The 27,973-nt window shown below is 41.2% G+C and overlaps 1 protein-coding gene across 1 annotated transcript in view; it reads left to right on the top strand.

The window, feature by feature from the left end:
- Nucleotides 1-27,973, top strand: part of PPM1H (protein phosphatase, Mg2+/Mn2+ dependent 1H) — a 133,040-nt gene that overhangs the window by 51,157 nt on the left and 53,910 nt on the right. The window contains 3 exon segments of the mRNA XM_042815991.1: nucleotides 9,879-10,041; nucleotides 20,532-20,792; nucleotides 20,794-20,877. Coding sequence (XP_042671925.1) covers nucleotides 9,879-10,041; nucleotides 20,532-20,792; nucleotides 20,794-20,877 — 508 coding nt within the window.

Raw genomic sequence — 27,973 nt, 5'->3', positions numbered from 1 at the left:
GGTGCACCGGCAGCAAAACTGGCACGTGGAGGTTTGCTTTCACCAGGAAAGCCAAGAGAGGCAGTGTGTGTGACAGTGCACCTTTCCACCTTTGCCTAACAAGTTGGCTCCCCTGCTAACTTGTGGAATTAACTGTTGCATTCTGCAGGGTTTTCTTTCTAGTTCTCATACCTTTGTTTGGTGTTTATTTGCAGTCTTGTCAGAAGGTTAGTAAATTCCTCTTCAAAGTTCCAGTTTCAATTGCTGTGTATTTCATTGTGCAACTGTAATTATAATTTCTGAGAACAAGTTGTTCCTTGGAGTAGCAGTGTACAAGGGCACACTAATATTTTATTATTTCCTGATACATATTTTTGCAGATCTTGACAAGACTTTTATTTCCCAGTGGCTTGGGAAGAATGGGAAGGGCTACATACAAGTTACAGTATGCATTAGTTCTGGTATAGACTTTGTACCTGTTGTAAGATCTTAACCTCTTGGTGCCTCCTCTGCTCTCGGATGGGGGTACATCTGTTCATCCTGCTACCCCATCCCATAAGGGCAGGGGCAGTTTGGAGTAATACCTTACACTGAGGTTTGGCCCTGGCTCCATGCCGAACTCACATCTGTGCCCTTCAGGGGACAGGTCACAGCACTTCCCTAATATGAAAGCACACCATTGTAATAGGTGGCATGCCAACTGCAGAGCTTGGATACCTCCCCTCTGGGTAATAAGAGTGTATTGGGCTGGAATGGACAGCCCTGCCTCCAAGCCATATACATTCACTTAATGTTTCACTGCTGCTGCTTGCTCTTGAGTAGTAGTTGCACGTTCTGCTATGATTCTTCTTTTTATTGATACTAATTTTAACACTATGTGTATGACTATATTAAAAGAAAATTTATAAAAATACTGTAGTGTTTTCTAATCCTGTTTCACATTAAATACTGACAATTTTTTAACCTTAAAGTTAGAAATGCTAATTTTGGAGTTGTCTTTTACTCCCAAGCAGAGTGAATGAACACTATGCGAATGTTTTGGTAGATGATAAAAATCTATAAAGATTAAGGTAGCTGGCATTGTTTTGCAGCTTCTTTTTAGGTACAAGATGCTGATATTTTTGTCTTCTATTTAGCTTATATTTTAAAGGCTTCAAAGAAAAAAGGCTTCCAGAAAAGTAATTTTAATACTGGATGTAAAAGATTGAGTTTTGAGGCATGCTTCTATGGCAAAAAATCATTGTATTGTGTTTTTCACCTGATCACTTGCTGCAGATCTACCATTTAATGATCTCCAGAGTAAAACTGATGGATATAAAAACTTCAGAGCACAATATGTTTTCTGTAAGCTATTATTAAAATTACCAATGTAAGAATGGCTTTGAGTTCATTTTTTGCTTATGGATTCTTGCTAACGAAGCTATACATTATGTTCTCTTTTTTTTCTTGCCTTGCATTTGTGTGCTTGCATACGTACATAATTTGCTATAATATCTTTTTAAGAATAAATTAGCAAATTGACATCTTTCAGGTTATAGGGACTTTACAATACCTGCTGTAGTAGAGGGTTATTGTGAATAAAGTGTTAGTACTTATCTCTGGAAATGTGTATGCTTTCTGTCACACTTGCCTAGATTAGCTTGGGGCTAATTTAAGTTGACAGCTGTATAAAAGGGATTAGTACTGCCATCACCAAACTGTTGCCATTAATTTTCACACATGCTAAGTAGGAAAGATAATTTTTTTTTAAGCTTAGGCCAGTTTTGCATAAACCATTTGTCATGATTTCTCTTAACCCTGAAAGAGCTGAGATGGTGCTCTACAGCATCATAGTCCGATGTTTTCAGATTTACTTTAAATGCATAACTTGCTTTACTAGAAATATGAGCAGAGCTTTATTTGCATATAACTGGCATTAAGTTAACTGGGAAGAAAGGGTTTGTTTTGGCTATGCTTTCAAAAGTAAAATTCTGGGAAATAAAGTTGCAAAAAAAAAAAAAAAAAAGGCATCTTGTTTTCTATAAGCATGCTTGCCACGGGCAAACAGTCAGTTATGAGTTTACAATAAAATTAAAATATTTTGAGTTCAAATTGAGCATTTAGTTGCATGTTCTGTTTGTGGGTGGCAGTTGTTCTAGTAGTAGCAGTGTTGAACTTGTAGGCAAAGTGAGGATGTGTGAGGCCTGGAGGCCCCTTGCTGTTGGCGTTGGAGGCAGGCTGCTGTCCCTGCATCAATTTAATCAGTGGTTGTCTATTTTTCTTGTAACTAGGGTGGGACAAGTAGACCCTCTGTGCAAACATGCTTTCTTATATCCCCTTACAAGGGGATTCTGTGCTCAAATTTATCCTCAATCTCATGTGCATAAGGATGTATGGATAAGGATGTATGTGCATAAGGATATACAGCTGGTGGGAGCAGATCTGGGGGTAGCTGCTATTCCCCTGCATTAGAATGAAGGAAGGGGAACAATGGGGTTCTTCATTTCCACATGAGCTGGAAGACTGAGCCAAAGAGGTTTCTCATGAAAATACAGCTAAAAACCACTATCCACATACGTGATTCTCAGTGTGCAGCCAAAAGCCAAGTGCTGCTTATCAGTGAACTCTGGTCTATCACCCTTCAAGGCCAACAGCTGAAAACACTTCTTTTTTCCTTTTTTTTTTTTCTCTTTTTGTTCTGTAAGGGTGGTGAGACTATGGCACATTTCCATGAGAGGTAGTAGAGACTCCATCTGTGAAGATATCTGAAACCCAGCTGGCATGGTCCTGGGCATCTTGTGCTAGGTGACCCTGCTTGAGCAGGGGGTGGACCGTCTGGTCTCAGTATCATCTCACATCAGTCTCAGCCCTTCCATGATTCTATTTCAAGAGTTGTCAATCTTAATGGGTAAAATGGAGCCAAAGGGCAATTCTGAGACTGATGAACTGTGCTGATGTACATTCCTATAAAAAGGATCCTTTTTATTGTGTTTTGTTGTTCAGTGTTTCCATGTCCGATTTGAAGCTCTGACTTGTCACAATAGACAAAGCTGATGGCTTTTTTTTTTTGTCCTTCTAAATAGCAGCAAAAAAAAAAAAAAAAAAAATCCAGTAAAGCATAAAGGTCTGAAGGTTTTTGTGCAGGTATTTTCTCCTGTAGACCAACTTCACCAGACTATGTTATTCAGATAAGAAATGTCTATGAAAAACTTTGAGAGTAACTTCTTTCTATATACCTTTCGAATGCATATTTCCCCAAATTAACCCACTGAGGAGGAAAAGAAAAAGGTACAGTGCACCGTGTTAGTGGAAACTGGGCTAGAAGTACCCTGGTCAACTCTTAGTTATTTTCCATCAGTTTCACTGTGCTTTCTAGGAAGTAAATGGTGGTTGTCTGTTGCATCATCAAGTTCATCTTTGCTCTGGCAGCCTCTTATTATCCAGTGCCGATAGCCAGGAGAGAAGGAGTAAGGAAGGAATATTGGGCATTTATATTTCCAGCCATGGCTGGGATTACTCAGCCCTGAGGTGAGATCACTCTTAACCACATTTGAGTCCCACCAGACTGGCTCAGCATCTGCTGTAGGCTCTCCATCTGTTGCTTTGCGGATGTAGTTACCTGCATCCTAATCACTGACAGAGCTGCTGCTCATCGCTTTTTGTTTAGTGATGATGGGTTTTTGCTCCATTGCTATGACCTAATACTGTTTGGTTGCTTTGTATTTTGGGTTTCATGGAAAGTGTAACTGAATAGTGTGCCACTAGTGCGATACCAGTTTGTGCTCATTTACACTAAAATTGGTTTTGGAAATTCTTAAAACTTTTTCTTTGCATTGTTTTTGACTGCTTTAATGTATTTTAACCTTAAATCATATTCCACTGTAGGGTCCTGCCTATTTTAATCCAATATTTAGTCCAGATTGGCTTGGTAGATGTGATAGCTTCTAGCTAGGTCATAAAATGGAGTTGACCCTCTATACCAGTATGATTATTGACATGAGAAGCCATATTTTCTCACTAGGGCATCACAAGACTCGTATTCTTCAGCTCTGCATTCGCTTCCAATTTGTTTAAGGAAATGAAGATTTTAAACAGCCCAATGGATTCAAAGAAACGATTCAGGAATGGCTTCAATTTCTGCCCATAGCAGACAATACTAGTGGGTATTTTGATTTTGATGTGAGCAATATCGCAGCTACAGTAATGAATGAATGAAATTGTTTAGTCTGTTTCTAAAGCTTCCTTTCATCTGTGGGAGAATTCAAACAGATAGGATGAAATCTCTTTCAAGTCGATTCCCAATGCAGAAATAAATCTTGTGTGGGTGAAGGGGGAGAAACAGCCACCTACCTGGGAATCTAAGACTGTAAATGAGATATCACAGAAAAAGGCAGTGGCATCCACTTGAATGCTAATTCACTGGAGGTGAGGAGAAAAGGGGGAGGAAAAAGGGAGGTGGAGCTGGAGAGTGGAGGAGAGAAAAGACAGCAAAATGGTTATGAAAATGAGTTCTTTTATAGTATCTTCAAAAATCCTCATTCTGGTGAAATGACAGTGGTTGAAATTATACAGCAAAACTGGGGGAACATTTTCTGCTATTTTGAGTATGGTATTAATTAATCTGTGCTATTTTTGTACTATTGGTTAGGTTGGATCCAAGCTGCTGTCACACTGATGGTGACAGCATGGAGTAAGGCCCCAGCTGCAGTGAGGAAGGAGTGCTCTTGTCAGGCACTGGAGGCTGGTGGGGGCAGGACGGTGTGTTACAGATTTCTTCTGTGTCTTGTTTAAAGCTTAAATTTCTGTTGCTTTATCAGAAGTTTTGGACCCTTGCAGATTGGTTTTATGTCCTTTCCACTTGATCTCTTCTTGTTTTCAGCTTCCTACCCGCAGAAGCCACCTCATCAGTGAGAAATGCACGTTGCTGAATCATCAGGTCCCCAGTTGTGGGCGGGTTTTATTTCTGAGCAGGTGCAGTTCTGGAGCATATGTGCAGCCAATTCCCACATTTTTCCTGGTGCAATAGCAGATCTTGGAGTTCTAATAGCCCTTAGATTTCAAAAAGCATGTTTGTGCGCATTGCTATAGCTATGCATCATTTAGCATTTCTGCTAACCCTTCTTTTGTCAAGATGTGAAATAAAAAACCTTGCAAGATTTCTGAGATTACAAAAACAAAGTAGTTGGACTACTTACTTTTCTATAGTTCGACAACTAGACTAGAGGAAAACACTCCTGCAGTATGGCTTAGGACTTTTGCTAGAGTAAGTACAATTGAATGCATTCTTAATAAGTATGGTTTAGATAGGAGTAAAACAGCCGAAGATAGTCCAGAAAGTAGATGTATTGATATAGAGCGCCGAATGGGAATACTTCAGAAGACTTGACAGTTGTATGTTGTTGTTATTTTTATGTCAGGAACCAGTTATGGAAAGCTATTTTGAGTTTATTCAACTGGCCTGTTTTTGCTCTTTTAAGACAAATTTAGGATTTTTTGTGATCAGTGGCATCAAGAGGATTTGGAGCCCTGCTGAATGAATGAAGAAGAGAAGCACAGTGTGACCTACATCTTTGTTCAGTTAGATGCCACTTGGGGTCTTGTGAGATACCGGCAGAATGCTAATTGTGAGCCAGTCAAACAGTCTGGCTCGTATCTGGAGGATTTGCTTTCAGTTGAGGACACGCCAGAGATTAGTTTGTGAAGTACTGAAGTGTCTGTCAAGGTTGACACAAGTACCTCTGTGTCCTGGTTTTGGCTGAGACAGTGTTGATAGCACACCAATGCTTGGGTTGTTGCTGAGTGATGAGAGCACACCTGCCAGCCTGCTGGCAGGGGAAGAGCCACTGTCTTTATAGCTCAGCAACAAGGGACAGGGCAGAGCCAGGGCTGCTGGCCTGAATTAGGGGAAGGGTTATTCTGTACCACATGGCATCGTGCTGTGGGGAGGGCATTGACTGGGCAGGGCAGCAGTCAGCGGGTAGTGAGATGTTGTGTTGACAGTGGGGCACTGGTTGGCAGGCAGTTGTATTGTTAGCTGGGCATCAGTCAGTGGGTGGTGAGTAATTGCATTATGGATGGGCATATGTATTGGTTATCACCACATTTTTTTGTTTCCATTTTCCTTTTCTGTCTTGCTAAATAGTTTTTATCTCAATCCACAGGTTCTACTTTGTTTCCAGTTCTCTCTCTCATCTCACTTGTGGGGAGGGGCAGTGAGCAAACCGCACTGTGGTGCTGGGCTGCTGCTGGGACAAACCACAAAACCATAAAATCCCACCACCTTACTGTTTGTGCAGGCTTCACAAGGCTCCTGTTTGCAAAATGGGATGTATTTTTGCACTACTGTACAATAGGCTAAACCTTTGGGTTGTCTATGCGTGTTTGACATCGTAGAGGCAGCCAATTCTCTAATCTGATCCAAATTAGATATGCTATTTGGATTGCACTTCGTAAAAGATTGGATAACTCATAAATGAATAATGTGGGGGAGGAGAAAAGGAGATGATTCTTATGAACAGGTCTAACCAAACAGTTCTTTGAGGAAATGTAATGAGGAGAAAAGGGAAAAAAATCCCTTGAAAACCAATGTCTGAGTAAAAGGTAGAGAAATTATAGGCCTCTGTCCTTTTTCCCCTCCCCTTTCACTCCAACATTTTCTTCTTATCTGCGTCCATGATATAATGGAAGTGAGGGCAAATGCACGGTCAGAGTTTTGTGTTGGCAGGGTATTTCTTTTATTAAGTGTGATAAGGTAATGCTTTATCTCATCTTGTTCACTTTAATGGGGATAAATAACATCGTTCTGGGGAGTGGACAGAAAGATAAATATGAGAAGGAACTGGAAAGCTTAGGAAGTTGAAGCAGTTCCTCTACAAAGGAGGATGGCAAGTTTTCTATTAAAAAAATCAGAGGTTTAATTAAGAGCTTTTTTTTTTTTCTTTAAGAGATATAAACGTCTTGTTAGTTCTGCTTTGTTATTCATATAAGCAATTTGAATATGGGGATTGTCTTGATAAGTTAGTGTGAGAGAGCAAGGCGCAAAGACAACAGTGAAAACAGTGTTGGAAAGCTGGTAGAAAGAAGTGCCTAAAGAATGGATTTAAGAGGCTGCACAGAGAAAAGGACTTCAAAAGACAGCAATGACAGAGCTGTTTCAGTAGAAGGTGACACCTGCTTCCATGCTAGGCAGCCCTTTTCCAGAACTTGGGATGTGAGGGCAAAGGAGCACCCATATCAGCAGAAAGGAACTGTTTGGTATCTAGACCCTGCGTGACGGTTGTGCCTGTAAGCACTCTTGACATCATGATTAGTTTGAGTCTTCATTAAGATTTTATATATATATATATATATATATATATATATATATATATATATATATTTCTGATTGGAACTGTGAGAGGGAACATGTCTTTCACAGCCCCATCTCTTGCTACAGTATACTGACACAGCAATCCCCTTGTCTTGTTGGTATTCAGTCTTCCCAGGTTCCCTTGGTCCACAGCCTGTTGTAGGAGGTGCTTGTTGCACAGTTCAGCTGCCAGGTGTTTCACAGCAGCTGCCTGCCAGGCTGTTTTGTCAGGTCTCTGTGTTCTCAGAGCCTTTCTCATGTATTCAGCAACTTGACAAATTTTCTTGGTAGGAGCTTTCTAAAATGATACCATATTGTGTGTAACTTAACATGCTGTTGAACATCAGAATATCTCCTGCTTTACAAGTCCCTGAAGCATTGCCAAGCTCAGAAACCAGAGCAGCTCTAACATGAAGCAATAAGGAATGTAGTGGTTTTTGTAAGGAGAAGCTCTTGTCTCTATTTGTTTTTTTTTTTGTTTTTTTTTTCCATGAGATTGAAATGAAAGCAGCTACCAACAGCAGCAAGGAGACTAAGCAGCTGAACTGAGTATTTGTTAGTTCCCAATGTGATCAAACTGTGCTGACTCTGCTGTTGCAATACTTTAATTGTGCTGGTAGCCTTTCAAACTAGAGAAGTGTTGGTCAACTCATATAAATTCTTTGATATTTGTTTTTATTTCTCTTTCTGATTGTATGTTGAGTTTTCAAGCTAGAATTTTATTGCATCAGTATTTGATCTACGGGTGTTCAAATGCTGGGCTCTGTAGAGGGCGATTGCTTAAGCTGCTCACAGGCATCTTGCAACTACATGCTCCTTGATCTGTGCTCTGTATGTGTTTCACAAAATGAATTTATCCCCAGTTGATGTTTCTTTACAAGAAATATTTGCAAACAACTGGTGGTATCATGCATACCAATGTTCACTGCAAATAAAAGCCCTCTCCAGTCAGACTGCAGTGTGTGATGTTCATCAGCACTGCAGTGAAACTTAGTTTATGGAAATAGTTAATTGTAGTGGATTTGCATATGAAGTATGAGCATGTTTTTTCTCTTTGGAGGAAGAAGTACTCATTTGCATGTCAGAGTGTCATGTTGCTCTTAAAAAATCAAAAGAATATTTTATCTTTAAGCAAGGATGACACAGGATCACATTTCCCCAAGAAGAGGCACACTGATGCTGAGTCCCCTGCAGGCCTGCCTTCAGTTTTTGTTTTCTTTTCTTCCCAACAGCCTTTATCAATGCTTTTTGTTATGTAAAATTTTACTGTAATCAAAACATTAGAGACCAGGTATGTCTTGAACTTGCCATCAGGATTATGACATGCCTTCAAGCTGTTTTGCTTTCTGGGGAGGCAGTGGTTGTTTTGAAGGATATTATGTACCTTATATGAAATTGCTTCTCCAATGGTGGAAACACTGCTGCTAAGAAGAGATATCTTGTGGCCTCAAGCCTAACAATGAAGAGGAGGGGTTAGGCAGCATCTGTGGACAAAGACATGCTTGTGTGAGTTACGAGAACTGGTCCCAGCCTGCACAGGTTCTCCCTGTGTGATGCCCAGACTGCCAAAGTGCATGTCTTGCTGAGCACAGTGCTGACTGTTGCAAAGTTGGTCGGGTTTTGGTAAGATTCTCAGGCAATAGTGGGAAATGTGCTCAAACATCATAGTTCTGAGATAGGTGGTAGTAATGGTAGTAACAGCAGTATCATGGGTCACACAGACTTCTGTTTAGGAGTCTAAAATGGTGGTGGCTTCTGCTCCATAGTATTGAATGGAGGTGAGTGAGCAGCCATGGTGCAAGCCTTAGGATATCTTTGGCTGCGCAGAGCAGAACTGAGCCCTTGTGCTTGTTTCTGCATGCCTGAAGCTCTTGGTGCAAATCAACTGCTTCTAAGTTGCAACTGGGGCAGAGGTGTGAGGATTTAAGTTTTTTTTTGTTTGTTTATTTGTTTTGATTTTGAAGATATCCTACAATGCATCTTTCGATATTGCTATGGTGCAACTTGCCTTTTACAATACAAAGCCAAGTCTGTCCCTTAAACAGACTAACAGCAGTTTCATTTTTTTGTATCTTTAGCACTAACAACTTTTAGATTTAGAGCCAATATTTTATTTGTGCAAGACTCAGAACTTGACAAAACACACCCCCTTAGCCAACAGATTCATTATTTACCATAGCAGGCATTGCTATAGAAAAGCAACTGAGGATCTCATGTTTCAGAAGAAAGTATAAATGTTATCAGACGTAACCATCAGATACTCTTTTTAGGGAAAATTGTGTCATGCCTAAGGGTAAACATGCTTGTGATTCCATTGGTTCTTACTCACACAGTTGTGTGAGAAATTCTTGTTAAGTGTAGGTGTATGGAAACAAGCAAGTATGTAAATCTGCGTGTTTGCATGTTTGTCCAAAAGTCAAGCATTCTAATTCAGTTGGCATTTGTTATACTTCTGGGTTATGATTCTGTATGTCTCTTGAGTCATGTAGGTGGTACTGGTGAAGGCTTCTGTGCTTTGCTAACTTGGACATGTCCTTTGTTTTCTTTTTTGATCCTTCACCCTCCCCCTTAGAGTAATAAATGCTGGGAAGAGCACACACAATGAAGATCAAGCCAGCTGTGAAGTCCTCTTTGTCAAGAAGAAAACTGGAGGCCCTAATTCTACACCAAACAAGAACTCAAAACGGAGATCATCACTCCCAAATGGAGAAGGTCTCCAGCTGAAAGACAATTCGGTAAGAAGACTTCTGAATCTTGTCAGTAGAAAAGTACAAAAGAAATATAAAAGGATGTGATGTTATGACAGTGACAGAAGAACTCTAAATGTTTCATGCATTCCCATTATGTCCTATTAACTACCTTTGCATAAATACAGAATGCTTAGCTTAGCTACATTTTTCTTAGCTCTACTATTTCATTTTTAATTCCTTGCATTGGAAAATGCTGTTTACATCTAAGATATTTTTGTTTAAATATTCAGAGGACAGTTCTCACATTTTCCTTTTCATTTCTGAAAACAATCATGAGAAATTTACTGCTTCAGAGTACTGTGAGATTAATGGCTGTGTTTAAGTTATCCAGTGAAGGTCACTGCAAGGATAACAGCATCGCTGTTTGTTTAGTCACACAATTTTATGAAGTGTTGGACTCTTCCTTTGGATTCTGCTTACTGAAGCAGTATTGCTTATCATAAACTTGGTTTAGATAGGTAGGTTAAGGTCCTCCAGCACCCTGAATTCAGTGATCACTGATCGTATCTGTATATAGGGAGAGTGATGCCATGTACGCTCTGTTAGAATCATCGTCTGTTCATCTGTTTTGTTTCTGGACCTGTTATTTCATTTGTTCTTTAAGCATGGGCTCAGGCTCCAGGAATGTTTCATACTGTGTATTAAATTCAGACATTTAGCTCTCTCAAAATGCCCTGTCTGGGTGTTGAAGATGAACAGTGTGAATAACCATACATTCTCTCTTCTGTTAGGAGAACACCACTTCTCCCTAGGTGCTAACTAGTCCTTCACTGGTCTATAAAGACATGCTTTTTTTTTTCCTTTTTTTTTTATTTTTTTTTTAACTTTTTTTTTTTTTTTTTTTTTAACTGGTTTGTGATTACTGGTGTGCTTCAGTTTGTCTCTCACAACCCCATGGCTCAGTGCACCTGATGTCTGCAGAAGTCATTGACGTCCTGAGGACCAAGTACTACTCATCTTCTTCCTCACCTCTGGCTCCCTTTGCTCTACTTCACACTTCCTTATTGCCGTAGCATCTTCAGACTGCTGTTTGCAAATAGCCTTGTCCTTTCCTTTTTCAGGTCTTTCTTAAAATCATTTGTACCAGTTCCCTGTGCTTATATTCCCCATTGCATTCAGACTGTCACAATTTTTTTCAAGTATGTATTTACGCTCTCCAGGATAAAGAATTGTTTCCTGTACTTGTTTAGATTAAAGAGTTTTGCATACACACAAACCAGGCAAAATAGAATTTGTTTCAACAGTCTATTTATAAAAAAAAAAGTCTGTCGTAGACCATCCAGCTGCCTGCTGTTAATTTGCACAAGTGCTTGGTTCTGTGAGTGTATTTAATTTTTGTATGCACTGATTATTTTTTAATGAAGCATGTATCTGTCCACAGTACTTGCATGTATATATAAAATACACAAAAATAAGCAACTACATGCTTAGTGCATGTGATGGGTGTGCTTGGCAACAAAGGTACTGCTGTAATGCACACAGTGCACTGCAAGGACCCTGAAACAGATACAAACTTGTGTAGGTGCATTTTGGTACTGTGTAGGGATGCTGACTCTGCTCTGATATCCCATTTAAGTTCTAGGTCTAGCCTGTGGGAAAACAGATCAGCTGCCTCTGCATCCCTGCTGCAGATGGGTGTAACAGTACTGAATTTGCTTCTGTTTTCATATTCTGGGAGCATGCATGGACTACTGAAAGGTTAAAAATGATGTTTCCCACATCCAGTTAATTTTCAGTTTTGAGTGCTACCAGATGCTTCCCAGGAGAGCAAAGGCACACTATATTTTATACAGCTTCCTGCAGTTAGTCATCTTCCCAAGAAGGTACTCTTTTCCAAACGTTATGTACTTAGTGTGTGTAGATTGCATTAAGAATACAGGACCATAAAACTTCATCATCAGAAAGATGTCTTAATTAGCCTTGATGTTATATAACATTGCAGACACCATACAGTTGCAGTACAATAGTGATAGGGCCTATAAACTGATTGTGTATTTTTGTAAGCTGTTTTTTTGGGTTTTTTTTAATCATTTGAATTGTCATTGGGATGACTGGATATTAGATGAGGCTGTGTTGTGTGAAATAGCTCAGACTTTTCTAATTTCTTCTTTTTTTAGTGTATTTCCTACTTTGATTCTGTATCTTTTATCTCCATTTTGGAAAAACCCGCCACTTCCTTTCAAGTTTCTTAAGAGAAATCTTTTTATTTCAGATCGTCTTTACTTTCTTCTACTTCTAACATACTTCAACTGGAAGAGAGTCTGAACTGAGAAGCCAAGTGATATGTATAATACAGTACTGATTCCATGCTATTTGTTACCTTCTTTCTTCTTATCAACAACTTTACTTCTGTTTTTTTATGCGACTCTTGAAGGTGCTGTAGCACTCATTATTTAGCTGTGTAAAACCTGTGCTACTATATTATTAGACCACAGCTTCTGAATTTACATTTGTCATGTATTTTCCCAAAACAAGCAGCATATTCCTGGAGAAATTTTTCTACTAGAGGGCAGTCTTACACTAGCAATTAGTTAGATTTTTTCCTTTGTACATCTTTTGCTGCTTGAAGATACTGAAAAAAGGGAGGAAGGGGAATAGTACACATTATTTTGAATTATTTTATTTTTGTGTTTTAATATCGAAATTGAATATTGTACTTTTCCTTCACATAGCATTGTTAGCATTGGAAGTGAATACTTTTAAAAAATGTCTGAGTCAGTGCTAAATGTAATGAGTTAAATCTGTATCAAAAAGATAGAATCAAAGGGGTTAGAAAGGACCTCTGGGGATCAAGTCCAGCCTACTGTATAAATATAGCATTGAGACACTCCACTGCATAGTGTAACATCATCCCAGCAAGTGTATATTAAGAAAGCCAGGGCATGAATCCTGTAGGAACCTCATGGGGACATCACATCGCACTGTAACATATGAAATCATCTCTGAGTACAGAAGCACTTTGTAGAAATACTGGATGAAGAAGAGATGAGGGAAGTGATTTACTGAGTATTTGTCTGAAGAGGAGAGATATTTCCTAGTTTAGCTTAGTTTATTTTAAAGTATTGTGCATGAGGTAAATGCAATCTGTAACTTGGTGTCTCTTCATTTAATTCAATCTGTTTCAACTTCCTTAGATTTTACCTTTTTTCCACTGAATGTTTGAGAAGGCCTTATGCCGTCTTTGTTTTGCCCAGGTTTTTGGGAAGTGCATGAAACTGAGATGGCTGCTGCATCTGAGACTGTGTGCTTAGTGTTATTTCATGCTGACTCCATCATTGCAGCCTTGCAGTTAGCAGTGCAGCTCAAGGGAGCAGTGCAAAGCCATGCTGATGTATTGAGCTTATGTGGGCAAAGTTTTGATAATAGGGTGTCTGCAGAGATGAGCTGAGCCCGGCAATTCTGCTAAGTCCCATGTAAGATCAGAGCCAGCTACTGCTGCTCCAACACAGACCTGCCCCTGGGTGGAGCTGAGCTGTGAGTAACGGTGGGTGTGCTATGGGAGAATGTATTTAAGAAAGGGAAAAACTGCTGTGTAGAAGCAGCTGGGAGACAGGAGAGGGAACACTGTGAGAGGAGGAACAGCCCTGTAAGCATCAAGATCAGTACAGAGGGAGGGTGGAAGGTCCTCCAGGCACAGAGCGGAAACTCCTTGCACCCCAGGAGAATCATAGAATCATTTGAGTTGAAAAGGACCTTGAAAGACCATCTAGTCCAACTGCTTTGCAATGAATAGTGTCACCTGCTGCTAGATCAGGTTGTTCAGAGCCCCATCCAACCTGACCTTGTATGTCTCCAGGAACAGGGCATCTACCACATCTTTGAGCAACCTGTTCCACTGCCTCACCACCCTCATTGTAAAAAAGCTTTTCCTTATATCCAATCTAAATCTCCCCTCTAAGGAGAGGCCTGTGGTGGAGCAGGCTGCTCCCCTGCAGCTCATGGGCACCACGTGGAACAGATCTCTATGTACAGCCATGGAGGAGCCCATGATGCAGCAATGGATGAGGCCTGAAGGCCACAGCCCATGGATAACTGCAGGAGCGGCCCTGGGCTGGAGCTGCAGCACATGAAGAGGAGCTTGTAGTGGGTCAGGAGGCAAAGGGGAGCTGCTGCTTGTGAGGACAGAGCTGAAGCAGTTCCTGAATGGTCGGCCCTGTGGTATATGGGCCCATTTTGAAGCAGGGCTAGGAGAGCTGCAGCCTGTGGGAAACCCACACAGAATCGGTTCGAGAAGGATGGCATCCTGTAGGAGGAATCCATGTGGAGCAGGGGCACAGTGACCATGGAGGAGCAGCAGAGACAAGATTATGGGCTGACTTGACGGGAGGCCCCCATTCCCCTGCGCTGCCTTGAGGGGAGTAGGTAGAAGAGGGTGAATGGTGTGGGAAGATGTTTTTAGTTTGACTTCAGTTTCTCAATGATCTAGACTGTTATTATTGGTGATAAATTACATTAGTATCTCTTATGCTGAATCTGTTTTTACCTGTGTCAGTATTTGGTGAGTGATCTCCCTGTACTTCTCTCAATCCTTAATCGCTTTTTTATCGTATTTTCTCCTCCTCTTCCTTTGAGGAAGGGGAATGAGAGCTCTCTCCCTTATGGTAATGCACTTGGCTGTGCATTGGAGTGAAATCTCTACAGCCAGGCTTTGCCTCACCACAGCTGCACCTGGGGAGAGATGTTTCACAGAAGTGATGCGTGGCCCTCACCCCATCCCACTCTCAGCACAATTCTGTCCCATTGCCACATGGGCTGCAGACAGGTGGTCCCATGGGACCCCTTGATCCTTCTGCCTCCGTGTTGGCAGTGCCTGCCCACACAGCTGAAGTGCCCTCTAACTGAGGAGTACCATGATGGTGAGCACCGAAGGCCATCAGTGAGTGGAACTCCAGCCATACAGCAAAGGATTGTCATAGCGACAGTCAGGACTTAATGTCATATATCATGCATTATTAATTGTCATTGTACTTTGGAGATACATAATTAATAGTTCTGCAGTTTTCTTCATGTCTCAAAGATGGGAAGAAGTATTTGTTTTGTACAACAGAAGGCTAATTCTCTGCTATATGTAGCTGAACACACTGCTGGTGCCACAAGGAGGCTTTTAACTGAGGATAGGGTGGCAACTGCTCACACAGTTCAGATTATATTAGAACCCAGTACTTGCTCTTACACCTTTTCTATGTGTAGTTCATATTTTGTACAATAGTAGTTGAGTGGATTATGGTTTTTTTGTGTTTTTCTTGTTGTTGTTTTTGTGTGTTTTTTTCAGAATCTTGAGTGGCAACATATTTCATTTGCCTGTTTTGAATTAGATGAACAAAAAAGCTCTGAAGGTTTACAGTGTGAGACCACTGTCTAGCTTACCTGGAAACTGCCTGAAATTGATTGCTATTTATGACTAACAGTGCCCTGCTTTTTCTATATCCAAGCTCCAATTATTTGTACATATTCATTTTCTGTTGTGATTTCCCATCCATTACTTGACCAAAACTTTGCATGTCTTAATTATGTTTTACAATTACAAAACCCAGGAGATTCTTGACCCTTCCTGAATGCAAAGTCAGCAGTTGAGGAGTCTGAGGCTTATTAAATTTCCTAGTGCATATGGGAAATGAATTGGAAGGTCAATGCAGTGAAGGATCTGTTTTCTCTTGATGTATTTGATAGCTATTCAGAATGTTGAATCAGACTGCTTCGAAAGAAAACCTAAACTACATCAGGATGTGTTAACTGGACATATTCCCAATTGAGGGCTCTGTCCACTTTCATTTATGAATTTATGAAATATTCATAAAGAAAGAATACCAACCAGTAGTGGAAATCAGTGTCTTGTAGTTTGAAGTATGGTAATATCTTTGTGTTGGAAAGAAGTTCCAAGGTTCTCAAACATGGCAGATGGAGAACAAGTCTGCGTATGCATACCAAAATAGGTAATTGTGTGGTGGCTACAGAGGGCATCTCAGCTATGGGAGAAAAACAAGGATCTTTTTGTGCCTTTTGACTTAACTGCTAGCCCTTATTCATTTTGAGTTCCTGCCTTATTTACACTGTATATTTAGTTCTTATGAAATTGGTATGGGTTTTGGAGAATTCAATCAGTTCAAACAAGGGAGCTGTTTTTACTTTCAGGGTGGGGAAAAGGAGTTTTATTTCTGCTTCTTTATTTAGACAACTAATATTTTATTCATGGTAATACTCTTGATTAGTTCAGAAGTTAATCAGGCTTCACATAAATACATATAGGTCTGTGGAGACTAACATTTGTTACAATAATGCCTGCAGATTCCAACAGTTAAGGCAGTAGAGCATCCTGAATTGCTGCAGTTTACAAGTAATATTAGTAAAATACACACTGATTACTTAGATTTTTTTTGTCCTCAGTGTCAGTTCTGCATTGGTTTGCTCATGTTTCACTTGTCCTTCTGTGGAAGACCAACTTCTGGAATAGGGATGGTGAGCAATGTTTGTTATGGCAACATAACAAACGACAGCTTTGGTTCTCTGACTTTGTGTTCAAGAATATGCAGCCCTGTGTAATGCATTCAGACCAGTTCAAATTTTGGTGAGCATTATTCCTTAAATTCTTTAAGTGGATACTGGTCTTTTTCACAACTTGGTAAAGAGTATTACAGCTTCTTCTAATTAGGCTTCTTTTGCCTTGTCCCTGAGGAGAGCATGAGATTATTCATGTGTGGCCCAGAAAGCCAAATGTATTCTGGTCTGTATCAAAAGAGGGGTGTCCAGCAGGGTGAGAGAGGTCATAGCCCCCTTCTGCTCTGTCCTTATGCAGCCCTACCTGGAGTCCTGTGTTCAGTCTTGGGGTCTGCGACATAAGAAGGACCTGGATATGTTGGATCAGGTCCAGAGGAGGCCACAAAGATGATCAAAGGGCTGGAGCACCAATCCATGGAGACAGACTGAGGGAGCTGGGCTCATTCAGCATGGAGAAGGAAAGCTGGAGAGACCTCATTGAGGCTTTCTAGTACCTAAAGGGGGACCTGCAGGAAAGTTTGAGAGGGACTCTTTACCAGGGAATGTAGTGATAGGAAAAAGGATAATGGCTTAAAACTGAAAGAAAATAGATTAAATGTGTGAAAGTGGTGAGATGCTGGCACAGGCTGCCCAGAGAAGCTGTGGATGCCCCATCCCTGGAGGTGCTCAAGGCCAGGTGCTTAGATGGGGTCCTGGGCAGCCTGAGCTAGTGGAATGTGTCCTTGCCCACTGCTGGGAGGTTGGAGCTAGGTGATCTTTAAGGTCCCGTCCAACCCCAATCATTCTATGATTTTATCTCCATCAAAGGCGTGTATGAGAGCAGTATTGTGGTAGTCATCTCCTGTGAGTTTATATGCTTGTAACACAGACCTCTCAGTTACCAAGGCTATTTCTGCAGCTGATAGGGAGAAATAAGACCACTTCAGAGTTATATGAAGATGGTGTGAAAGTGCAGGTTTTTTGTGTTTTTTTTTCCCCTCTACTGATTGTACAGACAATCTAGAGAACTGTCGTGGAGGTGTGCAATGTGAATGTTTCAATTCAGCTTCACTGGTAGCAACATCAAATTGTTTTAGAGCTACTGGTCCAAAAAAGAGCAAGAAGATAGGTGAGCTGTGCAGGAACCACCAGAATTGACATGTCACGTTCATGTCAGTGACAGACTGAGGATGAAGGTTGGGCTCACGTGAGCTTTTCTGTGCTACTCCATGCTTCCCAGTGTCTTAGAGGAAACAAGTGATAATGCTTCAATTTCACTTTTAGTCATAGGGTATTGTTCTGAGCTGTTTGAAACTTCATGATCCCTGACCCTTTATTTTACTACTAAGCTAATGTGAGGCTTGTTCAGATTAGAAATTATCCTGTACATACTAGAGAAACACATCTTTCCCATACACTCTGGGCTACGTCTAGGTGGAAGGCGAAGTATTTCTTTTTCAGTTTGAGATTGGAAGCATTATGTGTCCATGGTGTATCATGAGAGGTATTTTGTCCAGGGAACCAAACCCTAAGAGATGGAAGCACAAGTAATTCGATCATCTATTCCCATGAGGCAGTATTGCTGCTTTAAATAAATGATTTCAGTTTTTAGTTAAAACACTTCCAGTTTGGGATGCTTGTTTCTGTTGGCAAACTACTTCATATTTTGCACAAAAAGCAAATTGGTTTTACAGAGAGATTTTTTGGTCAGTAATCTTATTACATGTTAAAAATAGTTTAAGCAGAACTTTACAGCCAACTGTAGTGTGAACTTGGAGCAGTTCTGAGCTAAGAGTGAGCTGGCACAACTGCCCATCATGCCCTCAGGGGTAAAAATTCACAGCAGGTTTTCGGTGTATGTACCAGAACGGGCAAGTGGAGTGGGGCTGGATGAGGAGATGCATTCAGAACAGTGGGGTATTTTTTTGTTCTTGTTTTCCCCTTCCACTATGTAATACTTACTGTGGTGAGTAATCCACAGGACAGTCCTCCCATTTCTCAGCATTTCAGTAATGAAATGAAGAATGCACAAGATAAACTGCTGAATTCCTAACCTTGATAGAATTTGGACTTGAGGAAACTCCACTGTACAGGTGACTATATTCTTAATGAAATGGTTAAGAATTTGTTTGAACTTCACTACACGCTGTCTATGTTTATGGCATCAGCTTAAAACAAAAGTAATTTTTTATAATCAAGACTCTAAGAATATGCATTTCAAAGAAAGTTCTAAGTATTAGTGTTTTTTCAGTAATGAACCTCTTGCACTTTGAACAGCATGAACTTGTAGCGATGGCCTACATACATGTTGCCAAAAGAGACATTTTTCATTAGGTTTTGGATTTTGTAGTTCAGGGCAGCAATTAATAATTTCTTTTGGATTTGTGAATGGCAGTGCATGGTGTTCCTACTCTGATCTGTTTTCTCTGTCCTGCTGCCAATGTACAGCACCTTTGTGGAACAACCGGAACAGCAGAAAGTAAAAGGAGCTGCAGTTCACAGCCCTACGCACAAATTTTAAATAATCAGTGTTTTGGGCAAACACTGTAATGGGATTCAGGTGGTGTCTGGACTGTATGCTGATCTGTCATGTAAGGGAGCAGTTATCAGGTGAATGAAAGGAATACATGTATTGTAGCTGTGGAGCAATTGCTATAATGTCTGCTGTCCTAAATTAAACCACAGACAGAAACATACAGATACTTTTTTTTTTTTTTTTTTTTTTTAAAGTTATTTGACTGTTGTGAGATACAGGTTATGCTTTCATAGTATTTGATGTTTTGCAGTAGTACTGTCTGATTCCAGTTCCCTCCAAAATCCTCTATTTCTATGTCTGTATTACTCTACTCCTGTCTGATTTGCAGGGCAGCCCCACAAACATTTATTTCAGCAAAGCTGGGAGAAGATGCAGATTCAAGAAGAAACAGGGCAAAAGAGACTGGAATTATCATTTCCTGATCCTGCTGTCAAATACGTCATCACACAGAGACAAATTTTGTTACTCCTTAAATGTTTTACTAAACATGTTGTGATGAATTTTACAGAAAACTTAAGGTTATCTTGGGTGTGGCTGGCTCCTTAATGCTTTTTCAGGCAGGTCTGAGCTTGTTCTGCCTAGAATTTGGTCTACCTTCTGACATGGGCTAATGGATAGCGAACACCACTACACGAGCATGGTTTCTACTCAAATCAGAGCAAGAGCACTGCTGAGTTACACCTGTCTGAACAAGTCTGAGTAGAGAACCATGATTCTATGATTCTGTGTGAGATGCTGTGATTCTGAGAGCTGTACTGAAACACTTGCTGTTCTGATCAGGGGGTATGTAACTCCAGTGCTATACAAGAAGCTTGTCAGAAGACTGGGAATATTTAGGCAGTCAATGTGTAGCATGGGTGGAATGTGGCTGGACCCACTTATGTCTACCTTCCTTGAGGACCTGTGTGCTGGTTTCCAAGCTGGCACAGGTATAAAAAGTCTGAGCTGTCTTATCTGTCAGCATGGTGGGCCTTACCTACCTATCGTGGAGGTAGGAACCACACCTTGGTACTAGCTAGGACCTTGGCCTAATGTCCAGTGAGAAAAGGATCTGTCACAGAAGTACCAGGTGCCATCTTGTGTAGCTTTCCTCTCCTTAGTGGTAGGTCTATCATGTATCAATGATGTAACTCTCAAATACTTCTCTACACAATCATTAAGAGATAAATTCAGTATCACATAATTGCATGGTCAAGAGTGTTCTGTAAGGAATGGAAGGTGGAAAAGACAAGTTCATCCTTCTGTTAGGTTTTTGAGTTAGAGTGTTTAAAAAAAATAGGCACAAGTTCACATGTATTTTCTAGGGTTGTACTGACGTGGGTATTTCTCCATTTCAGTGGGAAGGTTATATCTAGGAGAGTTAACTGTGCTTTACCTGCTGCTGTCAAGCCACTGGCTGCTCCTTCACCTCACTTGTGGTTGCAGCAGTATGACAGTCTCTTCTCTTTTCCTACTGTCTCCCCAGGACTCAGATGGGATCAACCTGTACTACTGGTCCCTGTTTGATGGACATGCTGGGTCAGGCGCAGCTGTGGTCGCTTCCAAACTGCTGCAGCACCACATCCTGGAGCAGCTGCAGGAGATTGTGGACATCCTGAGGAACACGGCTGTTCTCCCACCCACCTGCCTGGGAGAGGAACCTGACAACACATCCACCAACAGCAGGACGCTGACACGGGCAGCCTCCCTGCGGGGTGGTGTGGGGGCCCCGGGCTCACCCAGCACCCCCCCCGACACGCTTCTTTACTGAGAAGAAGATCCCACATGAGTGCCTGGTTATTGGGGCTATAGAAAGTGCATTCAAGGAAATGGTATGTATATCTTTAGGTTCTGAAGTCCACACTTCATATGTCCATCAGTCACATGGCCTGGGCAAAACAAGCAGTAAGGAGTATATTTTTTTCCACTTTTTTTTTTCTACTTAAATAACTCTGTCCATATATAGCTAGTGTTTAAGAGCCTCAAAAGCTTACTTGTTGCATTTGTGTGAGGCAAGGAATTGTTCTTGGGTCTGTGGAAGCTGCTGCCAAGCTCACTAGCACTCAAACAGGAGTGGTATCCTAAATCCCATTTGCACTTTTCTCTGCTAGAAGGACTCTTAGAAACTTGTTTGTTCTTTCCTCTCCTTTTTATTCTTTTTCTTTTCTTTTTAAGATTAAAAATCAGTGTTGCTTCACAATAGCAGATTTCAACTTTGGCTGTTACATCTGCATATACAGTTGTGTGCCTTAGAAAGCCTCTTTGCTCTATGAAAGCAGCAGCAAAGGCACCTCAGCACCCTAGCTTCCTTGATCTGTTGACTTGCAGTTCTTGTTAGCATTAGGGTGGCTCATAAGACAGTGTCTGTGGGGAATGTACACAACTCTTGAGTGAGGTCGGTTGGGTGTGGGTGAGTGGGGCATGAGGGATGTTCCTGTCACCCACTTGATTTGTGTACAGCAAGAACATCTGGGAAAAGATCAGGGTCCTGTGGAAACAGAATATTCTCAAATTTCCCCATTGGAAGCTGTTTTCTCTTTGAGTTTTTATAATTGATACAGTTGCTCTGCACTTCCCCATTCAGGCCTTATAAGTCTTAAAGATAATTCTAGTCAGGCAGAGCAGAGACTTGGTCTGTCAGCAAGTACATCTGGGATCAGGTCTTGAGAGATGTCTTTTCTCTCTCTTTTTTTTTTTTTTTAAGCCTCTTTTTTGAGCAGAAGGTTTTTGAACTAATGAACATTTCCCAGAGGTTTTATTTGTTGCCTGAAAAGAAGTACAAAGGCAGGATTCAATCATAGCTTATTCTGATATATATGAATTTTGTTTAGTACATGCATCTAATTAGGAACTTCAAATGTTATAACAAAGTGATCTTTCACTTTGAATTCAGAGTAGCAATTATCTTGCAGAATTGCCCTTTCTTCCCAAGGATGTGCAGGCAAACATACTCACAAATTGAGTTGTCCATGAGTAAATCTACAGCCATGGTTCAGTGTGGGACCTGAGAGCATATTAATGCACTGCAGCAACTGGGCTGAGTTTCTGCTAGCTGCAAGCAAAGAGGACGTGTGAAAATCTCCTGTCAGTTTAGCACTCCCCCTTCAGAAAGGAAGAACTAGCTTGTTCCCTCTTCTGTTGAAAGAGGGAAAGCGATGATACTGCCTGTCTGCTGTACCCTAGTATTTGGCTGGGGATTTTCCTGAAAGCTTGTTTCTTAGAGCAGTGGAAAAGCCGTAATAGAGGAGAATAGTAGAAACCCTGAATAACTTATTACAGATGTGATGTCTGGTTATTCCAGACATGGATTATAGTAATCTGTCCTCCCTTTTTCCAAACTGTGGAGAGTATCATAGAATCATAGAATGGCCTGGGTTGAAAAGGACCACAATGATCATCTAGTTTCAACCCGCCTGCTATGTGCAGGGTCACCAACCAGCAGACCAGGCTGCCCAGAGCCACATCCAGCCTGGCCTTGAATGCCTCCAGGGATGGGGCATCCACAGCCTCCTTGGACAACCTGTATCTTGTTTTCCTCCCTGTGCCTTTGACTGTACTCTACAGATCAGAATAGTTATTTAATTCCTACTTTTACTTGGCTATATAAATGACTGTTAGTATGACTATCATAATGCAGTACACTCCTGGCATTATCTTTTGGTTTAAAAGGAAGTATAATGATAATAATAATAGAAGTGAGATTAAGAAAAGCATTAGATAATTGTATCTATCTTAAACTCTAGGTGGTGTCTTGTGTTCCTACGTGGTTTAGGGACAAGACTATATTCTTTTGCATAAATGTCTGCCTAAGGGTTCTGCGGTTCATAAGATCAGCTCTCATGAATTTCATCTGTGCCTGCAGTGATTCATCCCACCTCTCTGACTTCCTGCTGGCTTATGCTCCTAGCAGTCTGTGTAAGAAGACTTTGGGCCTCCTCCGCAGTACGTTGTTTGTCTATTGCTGCTTTGTATTGGAACATCGTGGATATTGTTGAGGTAGTTCAGTGCAGTTAAAACTTGCATAATTTTCAAGGGTTTCATGCAAGCGGTGTGTATCATTTTACCAAGCACTTGGTGAAAGTTCATGTTCCTGGACACATAGGCAGACATCTTGGTGTTGTTTCCTAGACGTCTAGTACTGAAAGGAGCCCTTTGAACCTGGTGAAAGTGTTGGATAGATAAAGATACTTTTTTTTTTTTAATTGAACAATTGAACCTGACAGGTTTATCTACTGAAGGTTTTGTTCCCTTTTATGAGGAGATTTTTTTTTTTTTTGTACCTTTTCTTTCTTCCCCAAATGTCTTTTGAATTCTTGTTAAGCTCTCCCTATTCTAACCTCGATTGTCAAATAAAATGCTATTTATCAAATGGCTCTTAAAAATTATTCTTCTTGTCAGGTGCGATTTTCTTTTGGACATTGCCTGTCTTACAGCTATGTGCTTTAAAACACTGTAGGAAGCTGATACAGGTCATGTCATTGCCTAACTTAAAAAGTTCAGGAATAAAGATGCTCCCCTTTTTGAAGCACCACTAGAGAGTGTTCTCTGTGTTGAAACTGGGACTAGAAAGCTTTTGTGATGTGTTTTCACTGTTATATTTAATATTAATGCTTAATGTCAATAATTGTCAGTTACCACAATTACTTGAATGAAAATAAATTAGCTTAAGTTTTGGAGTTATTCCAAGTCAAATCCTCTAATTTTCATCTCTTGAGTTTTGAGATGTGTATGTAGAGATTCAGGAGCTGAGTGGATGCTTCCAAATAGTTTTCATTACTGGATAGAAGCATTAAACTAAATCCCTTCCTTGAATTTAACCTTTTGTGCATGAGAGCAATTTAGTATTTAATTTAAATACCTCGGACAGGAAGCACCTATTCTACACTAAACCCTCTTTATCTTGGATGGGAAAAAATGGCACATACCTAGGCTGTGTGATTTACTGGAAGACAGTGGTGTCTGCTGTATCAAGCTTTTTCTTCTTTTTCGAGATTCTTTTGATTCAAATCTAAACAGATACTTTCACAAAATGCTTCAAACTCAAATGGCATCAATCTTCAGAGACTAACACATTGTATGGTTTTCCTTTTTCAAAGAAACTTCCTCTAAATAGCCATTAGAAATAAAGGGGTTTGCAGCTGTGATACAGCCATTTTGATGCCTCTTTGACTGAGCTAAAGCAATTTAAAGAGTTTATTTTGACTTTATGTCCTCTGAAACATGATTTTTAGTTTATAAAAAAAAAAAGTTAATGGATATCCTGTGTGTAGGAGGTAAAGTTACTTGCTGTCAAGCAAGCTACAACTACCAGAGGACCTATTCTGAGGATGGATGCAGCTGAAGAATAGTTATTGTAGTTCTTAGTGCAGTATGATGACTGGTTGTAATGATGATGCTGTGGTTTGATCAGTTTACCTACGTCTGTTTTCAAGATCCTGAACTTTTAAAATTTGACATCAGATGCAGCTGGCACACACTTCTCTGCACTCTCACTTGCTTCTCTCATCCTCTAACCCTGCCCGTGCAGCAGCCTGCATGTATGAGCCAGCCAGGGCAGAGCTGCCGGTGGTTCCTGCCCGCAGCCCAAGACGTGCCGCACGCACGCTGATGGAAAACGCTGGAAGGAAGGACGAGGCCGGGAGCCCTGCAGCATGCCAGGCCGCTGCCCACGCCACGCTTACAGAGGCACCAGAGCCGCTCTGGCAGATCTCCACGAGGTGGCATGAGCAAGCTGCTGTGAGCCTCGGGATGAGCAAACAATGCTGCCTTCGTGGCGCAGTCAACTTCTGTTTTTAGAAAAGGGCTATAAGCTAGCATGATAAACGAGTGCTTTTGCTCGCGAAAGCTCAGGTCCAAGCCTTAGCTTGCCCCTGTGCTCCATCCCCTGGGGGGGCTGGGCATAAGGCAACTCTTGTGGGTGCCCTGCTCCTGCCTGCTGCAACATTCCCCATCCTCAGTAGGGGGCAGAGCACAGATTATTTCCCTCCTTGGTATAAACGTCACCCTTTTTAGCAGAGGATACAGAAATCCTTTTTTTTCTCTATTTATTTTTTTTTTTAAGACCATTTTGCAGATGTTAGGAAGGTGTTATCACAGCTACTAATGAGTCCTCTAATTCTTCACCCTTCATTCTCCAGCCTGCAGTTCATACTCATTTTCCACTTGTTGAGTGAAGTTTTTTAGCTCTGTCAAGATCTGAGAGTGTGCCCTATACTGCCCTTTGGACTGAAAGAGAGATCATATTATCATCACAGAATCATAGAATGGCCTGGGTTGAAAAGGACCACAATGATCATGGAGTTTCAACCCCCCTGCTGTGTGCAGGGTCACCAACCAGCAGACCAGGCTGCCCAGAGCCACATCCAGCCCGGCCTTGAATGCCTCCAGGGATGGGGCATCCACAGCCTCCTTGGGCAACCTGTTCCAGTGTGTCACCACTCTCTGAGTGAAAAACTTCCTCCTAATATCTAACCTAAACCTCCCCTGTCTCAGTTTAAAACCATCCTCTCTTGTCCTATCACCATCCACCCTCATAAACAGCTGGTCCCCCTCCTGTTCATATGCTCTCTTCAAGTACTGGAAGGCTACAATGAGATCTCCCCTGAGCCTTCTCTTCTCCAACCTAAACAAGCCCAGTTCCCTCAACCTTTCTTCATAGGAGAGGTGCTCCAGCCCTCTGATCATGTTAGTGGCCTTCCTTTGGACCCACTCCAAGAGCTCCATATCCTTCCTGCACTGGGGGCCCCACGCCTGAATGCAGTACTGCAGATGGGGCCTCAAAAGAGCTGAGCAGAGGGGGACAATCACCTCCCTCTCCCTGCTGGCCACCCCTTTTCTAATGCAGCCCTGAACACAGTTGGCCTCCCCTGTCTTAGTTTAAAACCATTCCCCCTTGTCATATCACTAACCCATGTAAACAGTCATTCCCCCTTCAAGTACTAGAAGTATGATTCAACCCAGTTTTGCTCATCTCTTCCTCTACAAGCAGATTGCTATATAGAAATGTTTTGCATCCTACGGAAAAGGAGATGGGGGAAGAGAAAAAAAGGTTGCTCTGAAATCTTTCCCCAGATGGGAAATTAGGAAAATTTTGTATGTACTTAGCCTTCATCTAGAACTCTTTACACCCCTAAAGGTTTCAGAAGTGTTCTGCATCTCTTTCTGCTGCACCCCTTTCCCAGCAGCACTGATGAAACGTATTTCATTAAAAACCGATATCTCTACGTCAGAATGAGTTAGTAGTAATGGTGGGCTTCATTTTGTTTTATCTTTTCCCCTCAAATTTTGTTGAGATATAGGAAACCTCTTTCAGCACCGAAGATCTAGTTTAAGTTAAGCAAACTCTGAGAATGAGGCCCTAAGGATTATTCTCCATCCCATAATAAACGCTTCTGAGTTCTTATTGAAGGGAATAGATTTTAATATAGGCATTCCAGCACTCATGAAGTGTGCATGTGACAGGGCTGAAATCAGGTGAGGAATTGTACTTTGTTTCAAGGTCTCAGAGGATACTCCAAGCAGTGGAGATGAAGCTGTTTTAAAATTCCTGGCGGTGCCTGGAAAATCCACTGTAGTATTTGTAAGTTTAAATTATTTTGATGGTTAGAAACATCTGCTTCCTTTGAACTGCTCTTTTCAGCTTAATTTAAAAATATATGGAAACCACGGGGAGGAAAATCAGCTTCTCTATGGCAAGATTAGATAAAGTGGCATTTGCAACAAGCCCATGTCTGTGACCAAAGGCTCTGCAAGATTTGATTTTAGCTTTGAGGTGTTTTCCTCCTGGCCTTCACCACAGCCTACCTACCAAAAAAATAAAAATTAAAAAGGAGATAAATTAAGGGAAAAAAAAAATACTTGCACTGAGTAGCAAGAGCCACAACAAAACCCAGTGTCTGCGGCAGAGCAGCTTGCAGTTCCTCTGTGTGGCAGATGATGGCCGTGTTGGTTAGCGCTGTGCACCTCTGCTGTCCCCACTGCTCTCCCCGTTGTTGTGCTGATGGCACAAACAAGATCAGGCTGTTTGCACTCTGGCCTGCACAGGGTCACATTCTTTGTGACAGGCACTATTAGTAATAGGAGCACTCCCCATCCAGATCGCTTGGGACACTGAGCACTGCTGAGCATCCCCGCTTCTGTCCTGGATCACCTCCCTCTTCAGAATTGTGTAGGAAACAACGAGCAGTCCCTGGCTTGCCTTGGTGCTGCAGGTTTCCAAGCAAATTGCAGCTGTTATAGTTAGCATTTGTTGTGGTTCTTTTGCTCGGATAAATAAAGCTCTGAAATAAAGCCCTAAATCCCATACCCCAAGGCATGGACAATTTGAGCTGTTTGTTGCTTAATGCAAGTAATGAGGTACAGCACACAGAGAGGCAAGGTTTAGCTGAAAAGATCTGCTAGTTACTTGCAATAGCTATGTTAGCTGACACTCCCTGTTTGAATCTAGTATTACAGGGAAAGACCAGTTTGATATTAGGTTGGATTCTGGACTCAGGAGAGGCGGGCGACTTTAACATGTTGGGTTATTACCAGAAGCTAAGCTACAAGGCAGCAGAGTGAGTTCACTGACATACAATTAGTTTTTTGAAGATGCATGGAATACTGGGAAGTAGCTCATTTACCTTTTTTTTTCATGGTCTCTTTCTTGGGATAATGTATACTGCTGGGCTTGACTGATTGTCAGTGACAGATGTGACTTGTGTTCTCCACATCTATTAAGCAGGGAGGCTTTTTATATTTATATGGTATTTTATGTAGTATTTCTTATTAAACTCAGAATCAATTGGAAGTTTAACATGGGAAGAACGATTGAGTAGGTACATACCTCTCTAAATTGGTGCACGTTCACAAATTCTTTCCAGGGCCTCATGAAATCAGTGAGACAAGATACAGACTTAAATACTGTGGCTCATACTGGCAATTCTGTGA

The sequence above is a fragment of the Centrocercus urophasianus genome, unplaced genomic scaffold (assembly GCF_019232065.1).
Source record: "Centrocercus urophasianus isolate 14NV4802_14NV808 unplaced genomic scaffold, USGS_Curo_1.0 seq_15, whole genome shotgun sequence".
Lineage (NCBI taxonomy): Eukaryota > Metazoa > Chordata > Aves > Galliformes > Phasianidae > Centrocercus > Centrocercus urophasianus.
This window is presented reverse-complemented; position numbering and strand designations above follow the sequence as displayed.